Source organism: Hypanus sabinus, chromosome 5 (genome assembly GCF_030144855.1).
Source record: "Hypanus sabinus isolate sHypSab1 chromosome 5, sHypSab1.hap1, whole genome shotgun sequence".
NCBI classification, from domain to species: Eukaryota; Metazoa; Chordata; class Chondrichthyes; order Myliobatiformes; family Dasyatidae; genus Hypanus; species Hypanus sabinus.
This window is the reverse complement of record NC_082710.1, coordinates 25,534,949-25,552,250: the sequence shown is the minus strand read 5'-3', so window position 1 is coordinate 25,552,250 and position 17,302 is coordinate 25,534,949. Positions and strand designations below refer to the sequence as shown.

The following is a 17,302-nucleotide window of genomic DNA, read 5'->3' as shown; positions in this document are numbered from 1 at the left end:
TTCTCACAATATCCATCAAAAATTACATTTCCTTAGAAGACCTTTTGGAAGTTGGAGATAGGGACATGCTCCACATGTACTCTGAGAATGCAGTGCGTGTAGATATTTTTCACTTCCTCCTTTAAGATCCACAGGTCAGTCTACCCGACCTTCAATGCCTCTGTAATTCACCTCACAGGATGACCACAGAAACAATCATGGCATGGTGGTAATACAAAGAACTGAAACAGCATTGGCAAATACCCAAATTTATATCTCATAGCAGCTGCTTCCTGAACCTTCACAGTAGACTACAGAAATGGTTGTCAACCGATAGATTAAACGGAATGCTTTGCTGCGAGAACCAACAATTTTGTTTAAAATAACCTTATAATCATATAACAATTACAACTCGGAAACAGGCTATCTCGGCCCTTCTAGTCCATACCGAACGCTTACTCTCACCTAGTCCCACCGACCCGCACTCAGCCCATAACCCTCCATTCCTTTCTTGTCCATATACCTATCCAATTTTACTTTAAATGACAATATCGAACCTGCCTCTACCACTTCTACTGGAAGCTCGTTCCACACAGCTACCACTCTCTGAGTAAAGAAATTCCCCCTTGTATTACCCTTAAACTTCTGCCCCCTAACTCTCAACTCATGTCCTCTTGTTTGAATCTCCCATACCCTCAATGGAAAAAGCCTATCCACGTCAACTCTATCTATCCCCTTCATAATTTTAAATACCTCTATCAAGTCCCCCCTCAATCTTCTACGCTCCAAAGAATAAAGACCTAACTTGTTCAACCTTTCCTTGTAACTTAGGTGCTGAAACCCAGTTAACATTCTAGTAAATCTTCTCTGTACTCTCTTTATTTTGTTAACATAATTATATAGAAATAGAAAAATTGTATCTGGTTTTTCCTGGTAAATAAAGATAAATCATTGCAATTTAAAGACAGTGAAGCCCAATACTTCCAAGGAGAACTTACCATGCAAATTCAAATGCATCACTGATGATCTGTGCTCTGTTAACAACTGGAATGACCTACGGTAGAGGAGTTCTCAGAATTAAAGAATACAGTGGCAATTGATAAATTCAAGATAGGTAGCCTGCATCTACATAACAATTTTCTTTAACATTTCAGATTTCTTCCGATTCCATCTTCATGCTCAGTGCAATCAATTGTAAGTAGTCCTTATCTGGAAGGTTGACTCATCTCAAATCCTCTTACAGATGTGAGCGAGCCAGAGCTGAAAGCTAGCTGTCAGGCACTTGCATTTACCACTCACTTACCTGGAGAGCCCATCCATAGTCTTCTGAATCCATAAGACAAAGGGGCAGAATGAGATCATTTGGTCCATCGAGTCAGCTCAGCCATTCCATCATGGCCAATTTAATATCCCTCTGAACCCCATACTCCTGCCTTTTCCCCATAACCATTGATGACCTGACTAACAAAGAACCCATCAACCTCTGTTTTAAAAATAATTAATGACTTGGCCTCCACAACTATCCATAGCAATGAACTCCACAGATTCACCACCCTCTGGCTAAAGAAATTCCTTCTCATCACTGTTCTAAATGGACGTCGCTCCTTTCAGAGACTCTGCCCTCTTATCCAAGAATCCTTAACTATAGAAAGCATCCTCTCCATTTCTCCTCTATCTAGGCCTTTCAATATTCAATGGGTTTCAATAATATCCCCCCTCATCCTTCTAACTTCTAGCAAGTACTGGCCCAAAGTCATCAAACGTTCCTCATGCATTAACCATTTCATTTTTGAAATCATTCTTGTACATTGCTTTTGGACCCTCCCTAATACCAGCAAAACTTTTCTTAGATATGGAGCACAAATCTGCTCATAATACTCCAACTGTGGTCTGACAAATGCCTTATAAAACCTTAGCATCACATCCTTGCTCTTAAGTTCGAGTTTTCTTGAAAGGAATACTGTTACGTACACGCAACCCTGTAAAAGTACCAGCAGCAATAGAACACACCTGGAGTTTGGTGTTGCTGTTAACAAAACACTATTTTATTAGTAACTATGTAATATAGTAACTTAAACCAGGTAAATCAAGAGTTATGCGTATCTAGGTGTAAATATATAAATCCCCAAAACTTCTTCAAGCTTAGGTGGTAAGTGATACAGTCTTACAATGGTGTGTAAGAAAGTTCAGCTCAAACGCACAGGTTAATTAATGCGCAATATTTGTAATCCAAAGGTGAGTGTTGTGAGAAGCCTATTACGTGAATATTCCACAGATTCCATGACAGCAATACAAAATAACAATAGCAGTAGGTTTTATCTCTGAGGTTGTTCCACACCACACACGAAGTATCACCGACACTGGTCTTCAGCGAATATTCTTTCAACACAGGTGGTACCACACCCGGATTCAGCTACGGGACATCGCAAAGTGGTGGCCACAGGATACTCAAACAGAATCCACACATGGATTATCACCAAGAGTAGCTTTTTACAAAGGGGACCATCTTCAAGGGAACCACCGCCCAGGCAAGGGTCGACACACCAGTAGATTCCACAAGGTTACCCCAATCGCACACAACATGATAGCTACTTATCCCGTTCCACGACATATCAAATAACTCCAACAATGATTTGCCACAGGGATGCCTTTCTTCAGTGAACTACCACACCCAGACAAAGGGTAAACACACACGTGGTATTCACAAAGGTTTCCCCTCCAGAGAACCCACTCCTGTGGATTAACTAAGTGACAATCACACTTTCGTAGACGAATGGAAATAAACTCACCCTTACGGACTACTTAGAGAGAGTCATTTATCAATAATCTGGATCAATCTCAACTCATCCCTTTTGAGCTACTGAAAGTTTAAACCAGCGACCGACTCACTGATGTCTTCCATTGACCGAATCCATCTTGACTCTGACTGTGCCTTTCTGTGTCTGTGACTGTCCTTGTAAAAAGTAAACAAGCTACAGAGAAACCATAACATCGATTGTCCATCAAATAACTCCACCTCGCTCCACCATGGTAACCAAGCAACTCTACAGTCAACAGAAATCCAAGTGTCCAAAAGTCGGTCTCATTCTCCAGGGGTTTTAAAGTGACAGTCCACAGAAAATATGAACCCCCGGGGTACATCACAATACTAACATTGCATTTGCCTTTCTTAACACCAACTCACCCTGCAAGTCAACCTTTAGGGAATCCTGCACAAGGACTCCCAAGTCCTTTTGCACTTCTGATTTTTGGATTTTCTCCCTGTTTTAATAAATAGGCTACATTTTTATTAGTTCTACCAAGTTGCATGACCATAGCTTAACATCCAACACTTCCCTATACTATTTTCCATTTGCAAATTCTTTACCCATTTTTCCAAATTGTCCAAGTCCTTCTGCTTCCTCAACACTACTTGCCCTCTACCCATGTTTGTATCATTAGCAAACTTAGCCGCAAAGCTGTCAGTTTCATCATCCAAGTTGTTGACATTTAACTTGAAAAGAAGTGGTCCCAATACTGACCCCTTGTCAGGAGCTGCCAACCAGAAAAGGCCCCCTTTATTATGACATTTTTCCTTCTGCCAACCAGCTAATCTTCTATCCATGTTAGTCACTTTCCTGTAATAGGATTGCCTGCTATGTCCTCAAAGAATTACAACAGAGCCTTCAGGAAAGATTGCCCCTTAAGGAAACCATGTTAACTTTGGCCTCCAAGTACCCCAAAACCTCATCCTTAACAATAGACTCCAACACCTTCCCAACCATCGAAGTCAGGTTAACTGGCCTTTCTTCTGCCTTCCCCCCTTCTTAGAGTGGAGTGATATTTGCAGCTTTTCTGACCTCTGGAACCATTCTGCAATCTAGGGATTTTAAAAAGATCTTTACTAATACCTCTGTAATGTATGGATTTATTTATTATAGAGAAATGATCCCCTCCACCAGCACTATGGATTGATCTGTTGTTTTGTTGTCTACGCATGCAGTTTTCTCTCTCTCTCTCTCTCTCTCTCTCTCTCTCTCTCTCTCTCTCTCTCTCCCTTCCTCTCCCTCTCCCTGTGAATAAATCAGTTAAAGCCATCTCTCATGTGCGTGCTTTTATTTAATTGTTATGTAGCTGCAGAGACACAACGAACTGGCGACAAGTACAAATCTGAGAATATCAGAAAATACCACAAATCTCACCAACAGTCATGGCATGATTATGGGATGAAACAGCACTGATGAAGGCTGGGAATCGTATATCGAGAGGGTGGAACTGTACTGTAACGTGAACAATGGGGAGGAGCAAAAGGAAGCCCCTATACTTCTTAGCTTAATGGGTGCAAGGACGTACAGTCTCTTACACTCCTAGTAACCCCTGAAAAGCCAGCAAGCAAAATGGTCACAAAATTGTTACCATTTTACCAAGTCACTTGAGCCTATCACTGGCATTGGCTGAGAGATTTAGATTTTACAAAAGGAACCAGTCAACAGATGAAGCATTTCTGAATACATTGCAGAACTGCACAAACTTTCCCAGTACTGTGACTTTAGAGATGGACTTTCTGATGCATTATGGGACAGGCTTGTATGTGACATGCATAGTCAAAGCACTCAAACAAGGCTACTGGCCAGAAGAGAGCTAAACTTAGAATGGGCATTAACCATTGCAATATTGTTAGGGACTGCAGCAAGGGATGCAGCCGAACTACAGAAAAGGAGGTTAGAATGTGAAATGTACAAAATGTCCCTGAATGGTGCAAAAAGTCAAAAATGTTATCGATGTGGTAAATCCTCCCATGATGCAAATGACTGTTGGTTTAAAGAAAAAATCTGCAGAAAGTGTCACAGACAAGCTCAAATAGAGAGAATATGCCAGGCAGATAAAAAGCACAACTGACTGAAAAGTCTCCAACACAAAACTAACTGAATGCATAAAGTTGCCAAATGTAAAACAGAATCAGACTGCACAGAGCCTGCCAAAGGTGAACTGCCATGCCTAGAACTGTATAGTATTACTGAAGCAGATTGCTATATAATGTGGATCACAATAGATGTGTCTGGTGTAAAACTGAAAATGGAGCTGGATACAGGGTCAGCTTTGTCTATAAGTCCAAAGTCTGACTACAACAGGCTTTTTTCAAAGATGCCATTAGAAATGACCTCAGTGGTGCTAAAGACTTACACAGCAACAAAATGTATCTCAAAGACAAACTGAAAGTAAATGTGATGTATCAAAGCCAAAAACAGCTGTTAGAGCTTTACACATTGACAAGCAGAGGGCCAGCACTTTTCGAACGTGAATGGTTGAGGAAAGTCCAACTAGACTGACACTCAGTCAAAGCTCTCAGTGTGACATCAACAGGCAACTGCAGCCCAAATGGTAGCACTAACCAGAGGCTGTCACAGCTGCTTAATGCTAATCAGAAAGTGCTTGAGATGGGAATAGATAAACAGATCGAAGACTTGGCAAAAGCTGTTCAAGATGCCGAACACGTCAAAATGCACCCTTTTTCAGGTGATTTATAAGACCACATCATCATAAGACAGAAGAGCAGACAGAGGCCATTCAGCCTTTTGAGCTCTGCCATTTCATCATGGCTGGTCCCAAATCCCATTCAACCCCATATCCCTTGATGCCCTGACCAATCAGGAATCCATCAACTTCTGCTTTAAGTATACCCACAGACTTGACCTCCACAACAATCTGTGACAGAGCATTCCACAGACTCACTACTCTCTGGCTAAAAAAAAAACACTCCTTACCTCTGTTCTAAAAGGTTGCCCCTCAATTTTGAGGCTGTGCCCTCTAGTTCTGGATGCCCCCACCAGAGGAAACATCCTCTTCACATCCAACCTGTCTAGTCCTTTCAACATTCGGTAGGTTTCAATGAGATCTCCATGCATTCTTCTAAATTCCAGTGAGTACAGGCCCAAAGTTGCCAAACGCTCCTCATATGTTAACCCCTTAATTCTGGAATCATCCCTGTGATCCTCTGGACTCTCTCCGATGACAATACATCTTTTCTGAGATAAGGGGCCCCAAACTGTTGACAATACTCCAAGTGCGGCCTGACCAGCATCTTATAAAGGCTCAGCATTGTCTCTGTGCTTTTAGATTCATTCCCCTTGAAATAAATTCCAACATTATGTTTGCCTTCTTTACCACAGACTCAACCTGTGAATTAGCCTTCTGGGAGTCTTGCACGAGGACTCCCAAAGTCCCTTTGCACCTCTGATGTTTGAATTTTTTCCCCCATTTAGATAATAATCATTATTGTTCCTTTAACCAAAATACATTATGTTACATTTCCCAACATTGTCTTCCATCTTCCACTTTTTGCCCATTCTTCCAATTTGTCTAAGACCTGCTGTAATTTCATTGCTTCCTCAACACTACCTACCCCTCCGCCTACCTTCGTATCATCTGCAAACTTTGCCACAAAGCCATCAATTCCACTATCTAAATCATTGACAAATAATGTGAAAAATAGCAGTCCCAATACTGACCCCTGAGGAACACCACTAGTCACTGACAGCCAACCAGAAAAGGCTCCTTTATTCCCACTCACTGCCTCCTGCCTGTCAGCTATTCCTCGATCCATGCCAGTATCTTTCCTGTAATGCCGTGGGATTTTATCTTGTTAAGCAGTCTCATGCAAGACACCTTATCAAATGCTTTCTGAAAATCTAAGCAAATGACATTCACTGCCTCTCTTTTGTCTACTCTGCTTGTTACTTCCTTGAAGAATTGTAACAGATTTGTCCCTTCATAAAAACCATGCTAACTTTGATTTATTTTATTTTAGCCTCCAAGTACCCAGAAACCTCTTCCTTAATAATGGACTCCAACACTTTTCCAACCAATGAGGTTAGGCTAACTGGGCTATAATTTCTGCTCTTCTGTCTTCTTCCCTTCTTAAAGAGTGGAGTAACATTTGTAATTTTCCACTCCTCTGGGACCATGACAGAATCAAGTGATTCTTGAAAGATCATGACCAACACATCTGTTATCTCTTCAGCAACCTCTTTCAGGAGTCTATGGTGGAGTCCATCAAGTCCAGGTGACTGATCTACCTTAAGACCTTTCAGTTTGCCTCACATTCTTCCTTTGTAATAGCAAAGGCACTCACTCCTGCTCCCTGACACTCACGGACCTCTGGCATTCAGCTAGTATTTTCCACAATAAAGACTCAAAAGTAAAGTACTTATTAAGTTCACCTGCCATTTCTTTGTCCCCCATTACTACCTCACCAGCATCATTTTCCAGTGGTCCAATAACTTTCATTCTTTAGATAAATGAAAAAGCTTATAGTATCCTGCTTTATATTACTGGCGAGTTTGCCCTCATATTTCATCTTTTCCCTTCTTGTAGCTTTTTTAGTTGTCTTTTGCTGGATTTTAAATGCTTCACAATCATCCAACTTCCCACTCACTTTTGCTACCTTTTGTGCTTGGCTTTTATGCAGTCCTTAACTTCCCTTCTCAGCCACAGTTCCCTACCCCTGCTATTTGAGTACTTCTTCCTTGGGACATGTCTATCCTGTGCCTTGTGAACTATTCCCAGAAACTTCAGCCAACTCTGTTCTGCCATCATCCCCACCACTATCCCTCTCCAATCCACCTGGGCAAGCTCCTCCTTCAAGCCCTTAATTCCATTGTGATATTGATACACTTGACCTACCCTTCTCTCTCTCAGATTGCAGTAAGAATTCAATCGTATGATGATCACTGCCTGCTAAGGGTTCCTTTACGTTAAGCTCCCTAATAAAATCTAGGTTATTACACACCAACAGCCTTTCCCCAAGCAGGCTCAAGCACAAGCTTCTCTAAAAAGCCATTTCATAGGCATTCAACAAATTCCCTCTCTTGCGATCCAACACCAACCTAATTTTCCAAATCCCTTACATTTTGAAGTCCCCCATTACAATTGTGTATTACCCTGATTGCATGCCTTTTTCAATTCCCTTTGCAATCACAACCCCACATTTTGACTATTATTTAAAAGCCTATATATGATTCCTATAATGATTTTTTCACCCTTGCAATTTCTTAACTCTAACCACAAACATCTGACATTCTCTGGCCCCATGTCATCTCTTTCTAAAGATGTAATTCCATCTCTTATCAATAGAGCCACACCACCGCCGACGCCTTCCTGCCTCTCCTTTCAATACAAAGTATATCCTTTGATGTTAAACTCCCAACTTTGACCTTCTTTCAGCCACACCTCAGTGACAACCACAAAGTCATATCAACCAATCTCTAAATGTGCCATAAGTTCGTCCACCTTATTCCCAATGCTATGTGCATTTAAATACAGCATGTTCAGCCCGGCATTCTTTGCCCTTATGAATTTTACCTCTGTTGTGGAACTTAACTCTTTGCTCTGTCTGACAAGGCTCTTATCTAGCTTCAGATTATCCAGTTTCCCAAGCACCTTCTCCTTACTATTAGCAACTACACTCACTTCTCCCTCTGACAGCCTCTCTTTTCTGGCATACTGCTAGTGTCTTCCACAGTGAAGACTGGCACAAAATACTTATTAAGATCATCTGCTGTATCTTTGTCTCCCGTTACCACCTCTCCAGTGTAACTTTCCATCAGCCCAATATCCACTCTACTCTCTATATATCTGAAAAAAACTTCTGGCATCCTCATTTATTTTTTTGGCTAGCGTACCTTCATATTTCATCTTTTCTCTTCTCGTGGATTTTTAGTTGTTTGTTGTTAGTTTTTAAAAGCTTCCCAATCCTCTAATTTCCCATTAATTTTAGCCATATTATATGTCCCCTCTTTTGCTTTGATGCTGTCTTTGACTTCCTTTGTCAGCCACATTTGCTCATCCTCCCTTTAGAATATTTCTTCATCTTTGCAATGTAACTATTCTGCACCTTCCCAAATGCCCCTAGAAACCCCAGCTATTGCTATTCCGCTATACCCCATCCACGTCCCATCCAATCAACTTTGGCCTTTTCCTCTCTCAAGCCTCTATAATTATTTTTACTCCACCTTAATACTGGAATACTGATGCATCTGATCTTATCTTCTCCCTCTCAAACTGCAGGATGAATTCTATCATATTATGATCACGGTCTCACAAGGGTTCCTTTACCTTAAGCTCCCTCATCAAATCTGGTTCATTACACAATACCCAATCCAAAATTGCCTTTCCCCAAATGGGCTTAACCACATGCTGCTCTAAAAAGACATCTCATAGCCATTCTACAAATGCCCTCTCTTGGGTTCCTACACCAACCTGATTTTCCCAATCTTCCAGCATATTGAAATCCCCTATGATTATCGTGACATTGCCTTAATTGCATACCTTTTCTATTTTTTGTTGAAATTTATATCCCACATCCAGGCTACTTTTTGGGACCCTGTATATAACTCCCATCAGGGTCTTTTTACACTTCCTTGCATTTTCTCAACTCTACCCACAAGGATTTTATATCATCTGATTCTATGTCACCTCATTCTAAGGATTTGATTTCTTTTTTTTTTACCTACAAAGCTACCCCACCCTCTCTGCCTACCTACCAGTCCTTTTGATGCAAGGTGTAACCTTGGATGTCAACCTCTCAACTACGATCTTCTTTCAGCCACATCTCAGAGATGCCCACAACATCATACCTGTCAATCTCTACAATCTGTCAATCATTACAAGATTATCCCCTTTATACTGAGTGCATTCAATCCTACTTAATCCCTATTGGTGCGGCCCTATTCAGCAACTTTTACACCCATCTGTCATTACATTTGCAGCTGGCATAAGGCCGGTGTCCAGAACACGCTGAGAAAAGTCTGGTAATGAGAAAGCGTTGCTCTTTATTTTACTGAGCAATCAAGCTTCTCTGCATATCAGGTTCAAAATCTGTTTGGAAAAAACATGTTTTAAATGACTGACCTAAATAAAAAATTAAAATCAATTTAAAACCTGCAAGAAAACATGAATAAATATTTACTCAATTTCAACTGATTTAATAACATGGACCATAGAACACAATAGCACCGTATAGCCTCTTCAGCCCACAATGTAGTGCCAATCTTTTAACTTATTCTAAGATCAATCTAATTCTTCCCTCCTACATAGCCCTCTATTTTCCTATCATCCATGTGCCCATCTCAGAGTTTCTTAAGTGCTCCTCAAGTACCGCCTCTACTATCAGAGTACTCTACATACTCATCACTGTGTAAAAAACTACCGCTGACAATTATAAATGCAAGAGATTCTGTAACAGATACAAAATGCTAGAGGAACTCAGCAGATAAATAGCATATATGGAAAGGAATAAGCAGTTGATATTTTGGGCCCAAAATGTTGACTCTTTATTCCTATCCATAGATGCTGTCTGACCTGTTGAGTTCCTCCAGCATTTGGTGTGAAACCTTAAAATTATACCCTATAGTATTAGTCATTTTCACTCTGGAAAAAAGTCTTTGGTTAGCCACTTGATCTATGCCTCTTATCGTCTTGTACACCTCTATCAAGTCACTTCTCATCCAACTTTGCTCCGAAGTACAATTAAATGTTGACTATAAAATATAAATATTATCACTTGCAGACATTCCTCCCTGTTGAAATGAATGGATTAATGTTCCTGTACTAGAAAAAGATATCTAGTGCGTTGCATTCACAATGGCCATAGGGCTGACTTCGACTTCGACTGTGCTGTCCCAATTGCTTTTGGGGACACGTGGTGAAGGAAGTCAGTGAAATAAAACTAGAAGAGAAGAATTTAAACAAATATGAAGGTCTCACTTTATGTAAGAACTGGAATTCGATTGTAAACAAGGTTGGCCAGCAGAAACTTGATTGGATGAGGACTGACCAATCAGAAGGGACAGACGGCGGGTGTATAAACACCACCAGACTAGACATGCCCAGGCATCATCCTTGATGAAGATGGCAGAGTTTGTCATCGAAATGTCAGTTAAAATCAATACCTGTGCCCTGCTGGAAGCCCAGAAAGAGTTTATTTGTTTCTGTACTAGGCTTATCCTGACGATAGCTTACCCGCCAAGCTTCCATCAAGTATTCAATAGTAGAGCAGAACTTTGATAAAAAGCAGCCAGTAAATTTGGAGCAAGCGTTCCTGATGGAACCCTGAGCCAAGTGGCAGCTGGAATAAATTACGCTGATTTCCACGCAGCAATTATGAGGAAAGCATGGCAGCGTCTCTACTTCCCTAGAAGTCCACAAAGATTTAGCATGACATCTAAAACCTTGGCAAGCTTTTATAGATGTGCGGTGGAGAGTAGATTGATTGTTTGCTTCACAGCCTGGTATGGAAACACCAACACCCTTGAATGGAAAATCCTGCAAAAAGTAGTGAATCAGCACTACCTATCAATTAGTGATATGTACTCCCCACCACTGAGCACATCTGCAAGGGACACTGTCGCAAGAAACCAGCATCATCATCAGGAAGGTGAAACAGGAGCCCAGGATTCACACCACCGATTGTAAACCTATCTACATTAAGCTTCATAAGATCTCAATTCTAGCAAATGCTGGAACTCCGAGCAACACTCCGATGTTCAGAGTTCCTCGAGTTCCTCCAGCATATTTTGTATGTTGCTCAACTCTGGCAAATCTGTTTTCTAAAGTCACTGAATAATGTTTCTTTCCTTTATAGTTAGTATAAAATTCAATAGATACCATTTTTCAGTAAATTTGTGGAAAACTTCAAAACAAATTATGACAATGATATTATTAAATAAAATAGAACCAATTCATTGTGCAAGTGAAGCAGATCAGAAACATTATGAATATCTGTCAATTCCTGTGAATCTTATCCTTGTAACTGGAAATTGGGAAAGGTCAAATCGAAAAGCAAAAAAAAAAATCAGGGAAACACATACTGGTTATGAAGCATTATTGTTAGATTTTCAGTTGATTATCTAGGATAATTGGGATAAAATCAGCAAGATCACAAGTTACTGCAATTATGTTCCTAGCCATTCTAGATACATGTTCTATACTGTACATCCTATCAAGCATTCAACACCAGTAAGGACAGAACTTCATTGAATAGCCATGGTAGAAGTACAAGGACAGGTACCTTATCTGAAAACTTGTGGCATGTACATTGAGCTATTCATTCACAGGATGTTGGTGTAACAGATGATACTGGCATTTATTGCTCATCCCAAACTACACCTAAAGTAAGAAGCAAACAAGATTCAATCGTACTTGTGTGGCGGGGTCAGAACAGTGGATTTCCTCCACTAAAAGATAGGATAGTATGTTTTATGACAATCTGATGGTTTCATGGTACCAGTTACAGTGCCTATTTTAATAAACCTATTTTAATTTTGAAGTTAGGTTCCCCAGTTGCCGTGGCAAGATTTTTCGAGATCAGAAGTCCTGCAATCCAACCCCTAATGTTATTGTGCCCTGATGGTGATATGACAGTTCTACAGCATACATATTGCAAGATGATTTCATTATTTTGAATGTTCCCCAGTAGAAGCATCTCATACATCAATACTCAGAAGTGCTTCAGTAAAGTACATAATTGTCACCTTTACTCAGGGATTTCACTGAAAGGCAGAACTCACAGACAGGCATTTTGTATTTCATATTTGTGCACAACATACTGAAGATGGACAAATAAAGAAAATCATAACTTACAGATGGGTCATTGTTTAATTGTTGTCCCAGCTGATGCCAATTGGAATCATCGTAGTTAATTCTGTAGAAGGCTGACATATTGACATTTAGCAGGATCCATTCTTCATCAGTAGTACGTTTTACTTCAGAAAATGTTTCTGCATACAATCACAAAGGATGGATGTCAGCACAATGATTTCTGTTTGCTACTTGAAAAAAGTTAATACCATGTTTTTATGGATGTCAATACAAAAATTGACATCAGCAGCTGAGTTTTTGCAAAACAGTTGTATGTTATAAGTAAATTGACTTTGAACTGTATGCTAATGTAATTTTGCACCTACGTATAAAGGCGGTGATCTGTATCTTTTATTCTGCCTTCTTCACCTTTCCCTCCCAGTCCTGATAATCATCAAATTATAGAAAAGTTCAGCATAGAAGCAGGCCCTTCAGCCCTTCTAGTCCATGCCTAACCATTTAAGCTGTTTCCTCCCATCAACCTGCATCGGGACCATAGTCCTCCTTTCCTCTACCATCCATGTACCTATCCAAACTTCTCTTAAACCTTGCAAGTAAGCTCACATGCACCACTTGTGCTAGCACAACACTAGTTCCACACTCTCACAACCCTCTGGGTGAAGAAGTTTCCCCTCATGTTCCCTTTAAACTTCTCCCCTTTCACCCATAACCCTGGTTGTAGTCCCATGCAACCTCCATGAAAATAGCATGCTTGCATTTATCCCATCTACTGTATGCACCTCATCATTTTGTATAGTTCTATCAAATCTCCACTCAATCTTCCACATTCCAAAGAGTAATGTGCTAACTTAACCATTCGTTCCTTATAACTCAGGTCCTCCAGACCCGGCAACATCCCTGGTAAATTTCCTCTCTATTTTTTCAACCTTATTTACATCTTATTTCTAGGTAGATGACCAAAATTGCATGCAATTCTCCAAATTAGACCTCACCAATTTCTTATAAAACTTCAACATAACATTCCATCTCCTGTACTCAGTAGTTTGATTTATGAAGGCCAATGTGCCAAAAGCATTCTTTTTGACCCTATCTACCTGTGACCCCACTTTCAACCAATTTGTTCCACTGCAGCCCTCAGTACCTTACCATTCACCATGTAAGATATTTAACGTTGCTGCTGCAAACATGATTCATTTTTAAGCAACAAAGAAATACTGTGGTCTTGACCTGAAAAGCAGGCCCTAAAAGAAGAATTGCCAATGCTCTGAGTCTCCTTAAGGGATTATCCTTGTCCTCGATTATTGTTGGGGAGGTAGCTATGGAAAACAATGATGGATTCTTCCCTGAGACGAAGTCTCTTTCCATAGTGCACATAAAGTTTCTATTCCCTTCAAGGAAGGTGAACTGCTTGAATCCATGACAGTGATTTGGCTCAACAGGCTTGGGTGAGAACAGGCTGAGGATCTCAGTAAGTTTCTAGTAGGTTTTCTTCTGTTATTACATAACTAGTGCGCCGACAAGAAGTCCAGAGTTAGTGGAATGTTCCTTGTGTGAGGTGTGGAAACTCTGGACCCTGCGATAACTACATCTACATGAAGTGCACAAACCTAAAAGAGTTTTAACATATATTAAGAAAATGAAAGGAGATATAGCTTTTTTTACAAGGAACACATTTAACAGAAACAGAACATAAGAAATTAAAGAGGGATTCGGTTGGAAATGTCATTGCAGCTTCATTTAATTCAAAATCGAGAGGAGTTGCAATTCTGGTTAATAAATCTTTACCAATTAAAATACAAAATGTAATAATTGATTCTGGGGGGAGATATGTGATCATACATTGTAAAATTTTTTCAGAATTATGGACTTTTATGAACATTTATGCACCAAATGAAAATGATGCAAAATTCATAAGAAGTTTTTTTGAACTTGGCTGATGCACATGATAAAATATTAATAGGTGGAGATTTTAATTTTTGTTTAGATCCAGTTTTGGATAGGTCAACTAAAATTGCTATAAAATCAAAAGTAATAAAACTAACTTTATCATTAATAAAAGATTTAAACCTGATTGATATATGGAGGAAAATTAATCCAAGAGAAAGAGATTATTCATTTTATTCAAATAGACATAAAACTTACTCAAGGATTGATTTTTTTTATTATCAAAAAATATTCAAGATAGAGCGAAAAGTGTGGAATATAAAGCAAGAATACTGTCAGATCATTCCCCCTTGATAATGACAATGATAATGATGGATAAGGAGGAGATTTAATTCAATTCTATTAAAACGTCAAGATTTTTGTGATTTTATGAAAAAAACAGATTCAATTTTTTTTGGATTCAAATTTACATTCAATTGAGGATAAAATTGCATTATGGGAAGCGATGAAAGCATATATAAGGGGTCAGATTATGTTATATATCTAAAATTAAGAAGGAATACAAGGCAGAAATAGATCAATTGGAAAAAGATATAAAGTTAGAAAAAGAATCTCAAAGATAAAAAACTACAATATAATACACTCCAGACATATCGTACAGAAAAAGTAATTACGAGAACTAAACAGAAATATTATGAATTAGGTGAAAGATCACATAAAATTCTTGCTTAGCAGTTGAAAACAGAACAGGCTTCTAAAACAATAAATGCAATTAGAACAAGTATAAATAAGGTTATTTATAAATCTTTAGAAATTAATGAAACTTTTAAAAAATTTTATATTGAACTATATCAATCAGAATCACAAAATAAGATAGCTGAGATAGATAAAATTTTATCACAAATAGCCCTTCCAAAATTAAATTTGGAAGGATTAGATATGCCCTTTACATTAAAAGAGGTTGAAGAAGCTTTAGGATCACTTCAGAGTAATAAATCCCCAGGAGAAGATGGTTTTCCTCCTGAATTTTATAAAAAATTTAAAGATTTATTAAATCTTCCTTTTATGGAATTAATTTACCAAGTGGAAAGAATGCATAAACTCCCACAATCTTTTTTAACGGCGATCATAACTGTATTGCCAAAAAAAGATAGAGATCCTTTAAAACCAACATCATATAGGCCTATTTCTTTGTTGAATACAGATTATAAAATAATAGCAAAAATTTTATCTAATAGAATATCTATATATTTACCAAAATTAATACATATGGATCAAACAGGTTTTATTAAAAACATACAATCAATGGATAATATAACCCAGTTACTTAGTATAATTCATTTGGCACAAAAAAGAGAGGAAATGAGTGTGGCAGTTGCTTTGGATGCAGAAAAAGCATTTGATAGATTGGAATGGGATTTTTTATTTAAGGCATTGGAAAAATATGAGTTAGGAAAATCTTTTATACAATGGATTAAAACCTTAAATACTAATCCTCAAGCTGAAGTAGTTACAAATGGTCAGATTTCAACACCATTTTGCTTAACGAGGTCAACTAGACAAGGCTGCCCATTATCACCTGCTTTATTTGTATTGGCAATAGAACCATTAGCTGAATTAATTAGAACAGATTCAGACATTGGGGGCTTTAGAGTTAATCAAGAAGAATATAAGATTAATTTATTTGCTGATGATGTTTTGATTTATTTAACAAACCCATTGCAATCTTTGCAAAGATTATCTTTTAGATTGGAAGAATCTGGGAAAGTATCAGGGTATAAAGTAAATTGGGATAAAAGTGAAATTTTACCCCTTACTAAAGGAAATTATAATCAATGTCAATTAGTAACTCAATTTTGATGGTCAATAAATGGGATAAAATATTTAGGTATTAGAGTTGATAATGATGTAAAAAATTTATATAAACAAAATTTATTGCCATTAATAAAAAAAAGTAAAAGAGGATCTTGATAAATGGATGATGTTACCAATAACATTAATAGGTAGAGGTAATGCTGTAAAATGAATATATTTCCTAGATTGCAATATATATTTCAAACTTTACCAATACAATTACCTCACAAGTTTTTTCAAGAACTGAATAAATATGTAAGGAAATTTCTTTGGAAAGGAAAGATGTCAAGAATATCATTGGAAAAATTGACATGTAAATTTAATTTAGGAGAGTTACAACTTCTGAATTTTAAGAATTATGATAAAGCAAATCAACTTAGATTTATAGCGTCTTTTTTTGATGAAGAAAAACCGGCATGGATTAGAATAGAATTAGATAAGATAGGAGAAAACATACCAGAAGATTTTATATATAAATGGGAATCCAAATGGATAAGGGAAAAAAAGAATCTCCTTTATTAAGACACTTGATTGATTTATGGAATAAGGTAAATATGGACGATGAGATAAGGAAATCTTTATTAGCAAAAAGTACTTTAATTCAAAATAGGCTTATTCCTTTTACAATGGATAATAAACTTTTACATAATTGGTTCCAAAAGGGGATTAAATATATAGGTGATTGTTTTGAAGGAGGTATATTGATGTCGTTTGATCAATTAAAAAATAAATATAAAATATCAAATAGCACTCTTTTCTGTTACTTTCAATTAAAGACTTATTTACAAGAAAAGCTGGGTCAAACAATGTTGATGCCAAAATCTAGTGAAATAGAAATATTAATTCAAAAAGGAAAAATTAAAAAAATTATATCTTGTATGTATAATTTGATTCAAAAACAGACAATTAAATTAGGAATTCATAAATCAAAGCAAAAATGGGAATCTGATTTGAATGTTAAAATTGATGGAAAAAACTGGTCAAGATTATGTTCTGATAGTATGAGAAA

The 17,302-nt window shown here is 38.0% G+C and overlaps 1 protein-coding gene across 5 annotated transcripts in view; it reads right to left on the bottom strand.

The window, feature by feature from the left end:
• Positions 1–17,302, bottom strand: part of LOC132394008 (aminopeptidase Q-like) — a 195,143-nt gene that overhangs the window by 54,069 nt on the left and 123,772 nt on the right. For all 5 annotated transcript variants that reach the window (XM_059969603.1, XM_059969604.1, XM_059969606.1 and 2 more), the window contains exons 12-13: positions 12,598–12,734; positions 978–1,033 (exon numbers count right to left, since the gene is read on the bottom strand). In XM_059969603.1, coding sequence (XP_059825586.1) covers positions 978–1,033; positions 12,598–12,734 — 193 coding nt within the window. The remainder of the gene's footprint in view (positions 1–977; positions 1,034–12,597; positions 12,735–17,302) is intronic.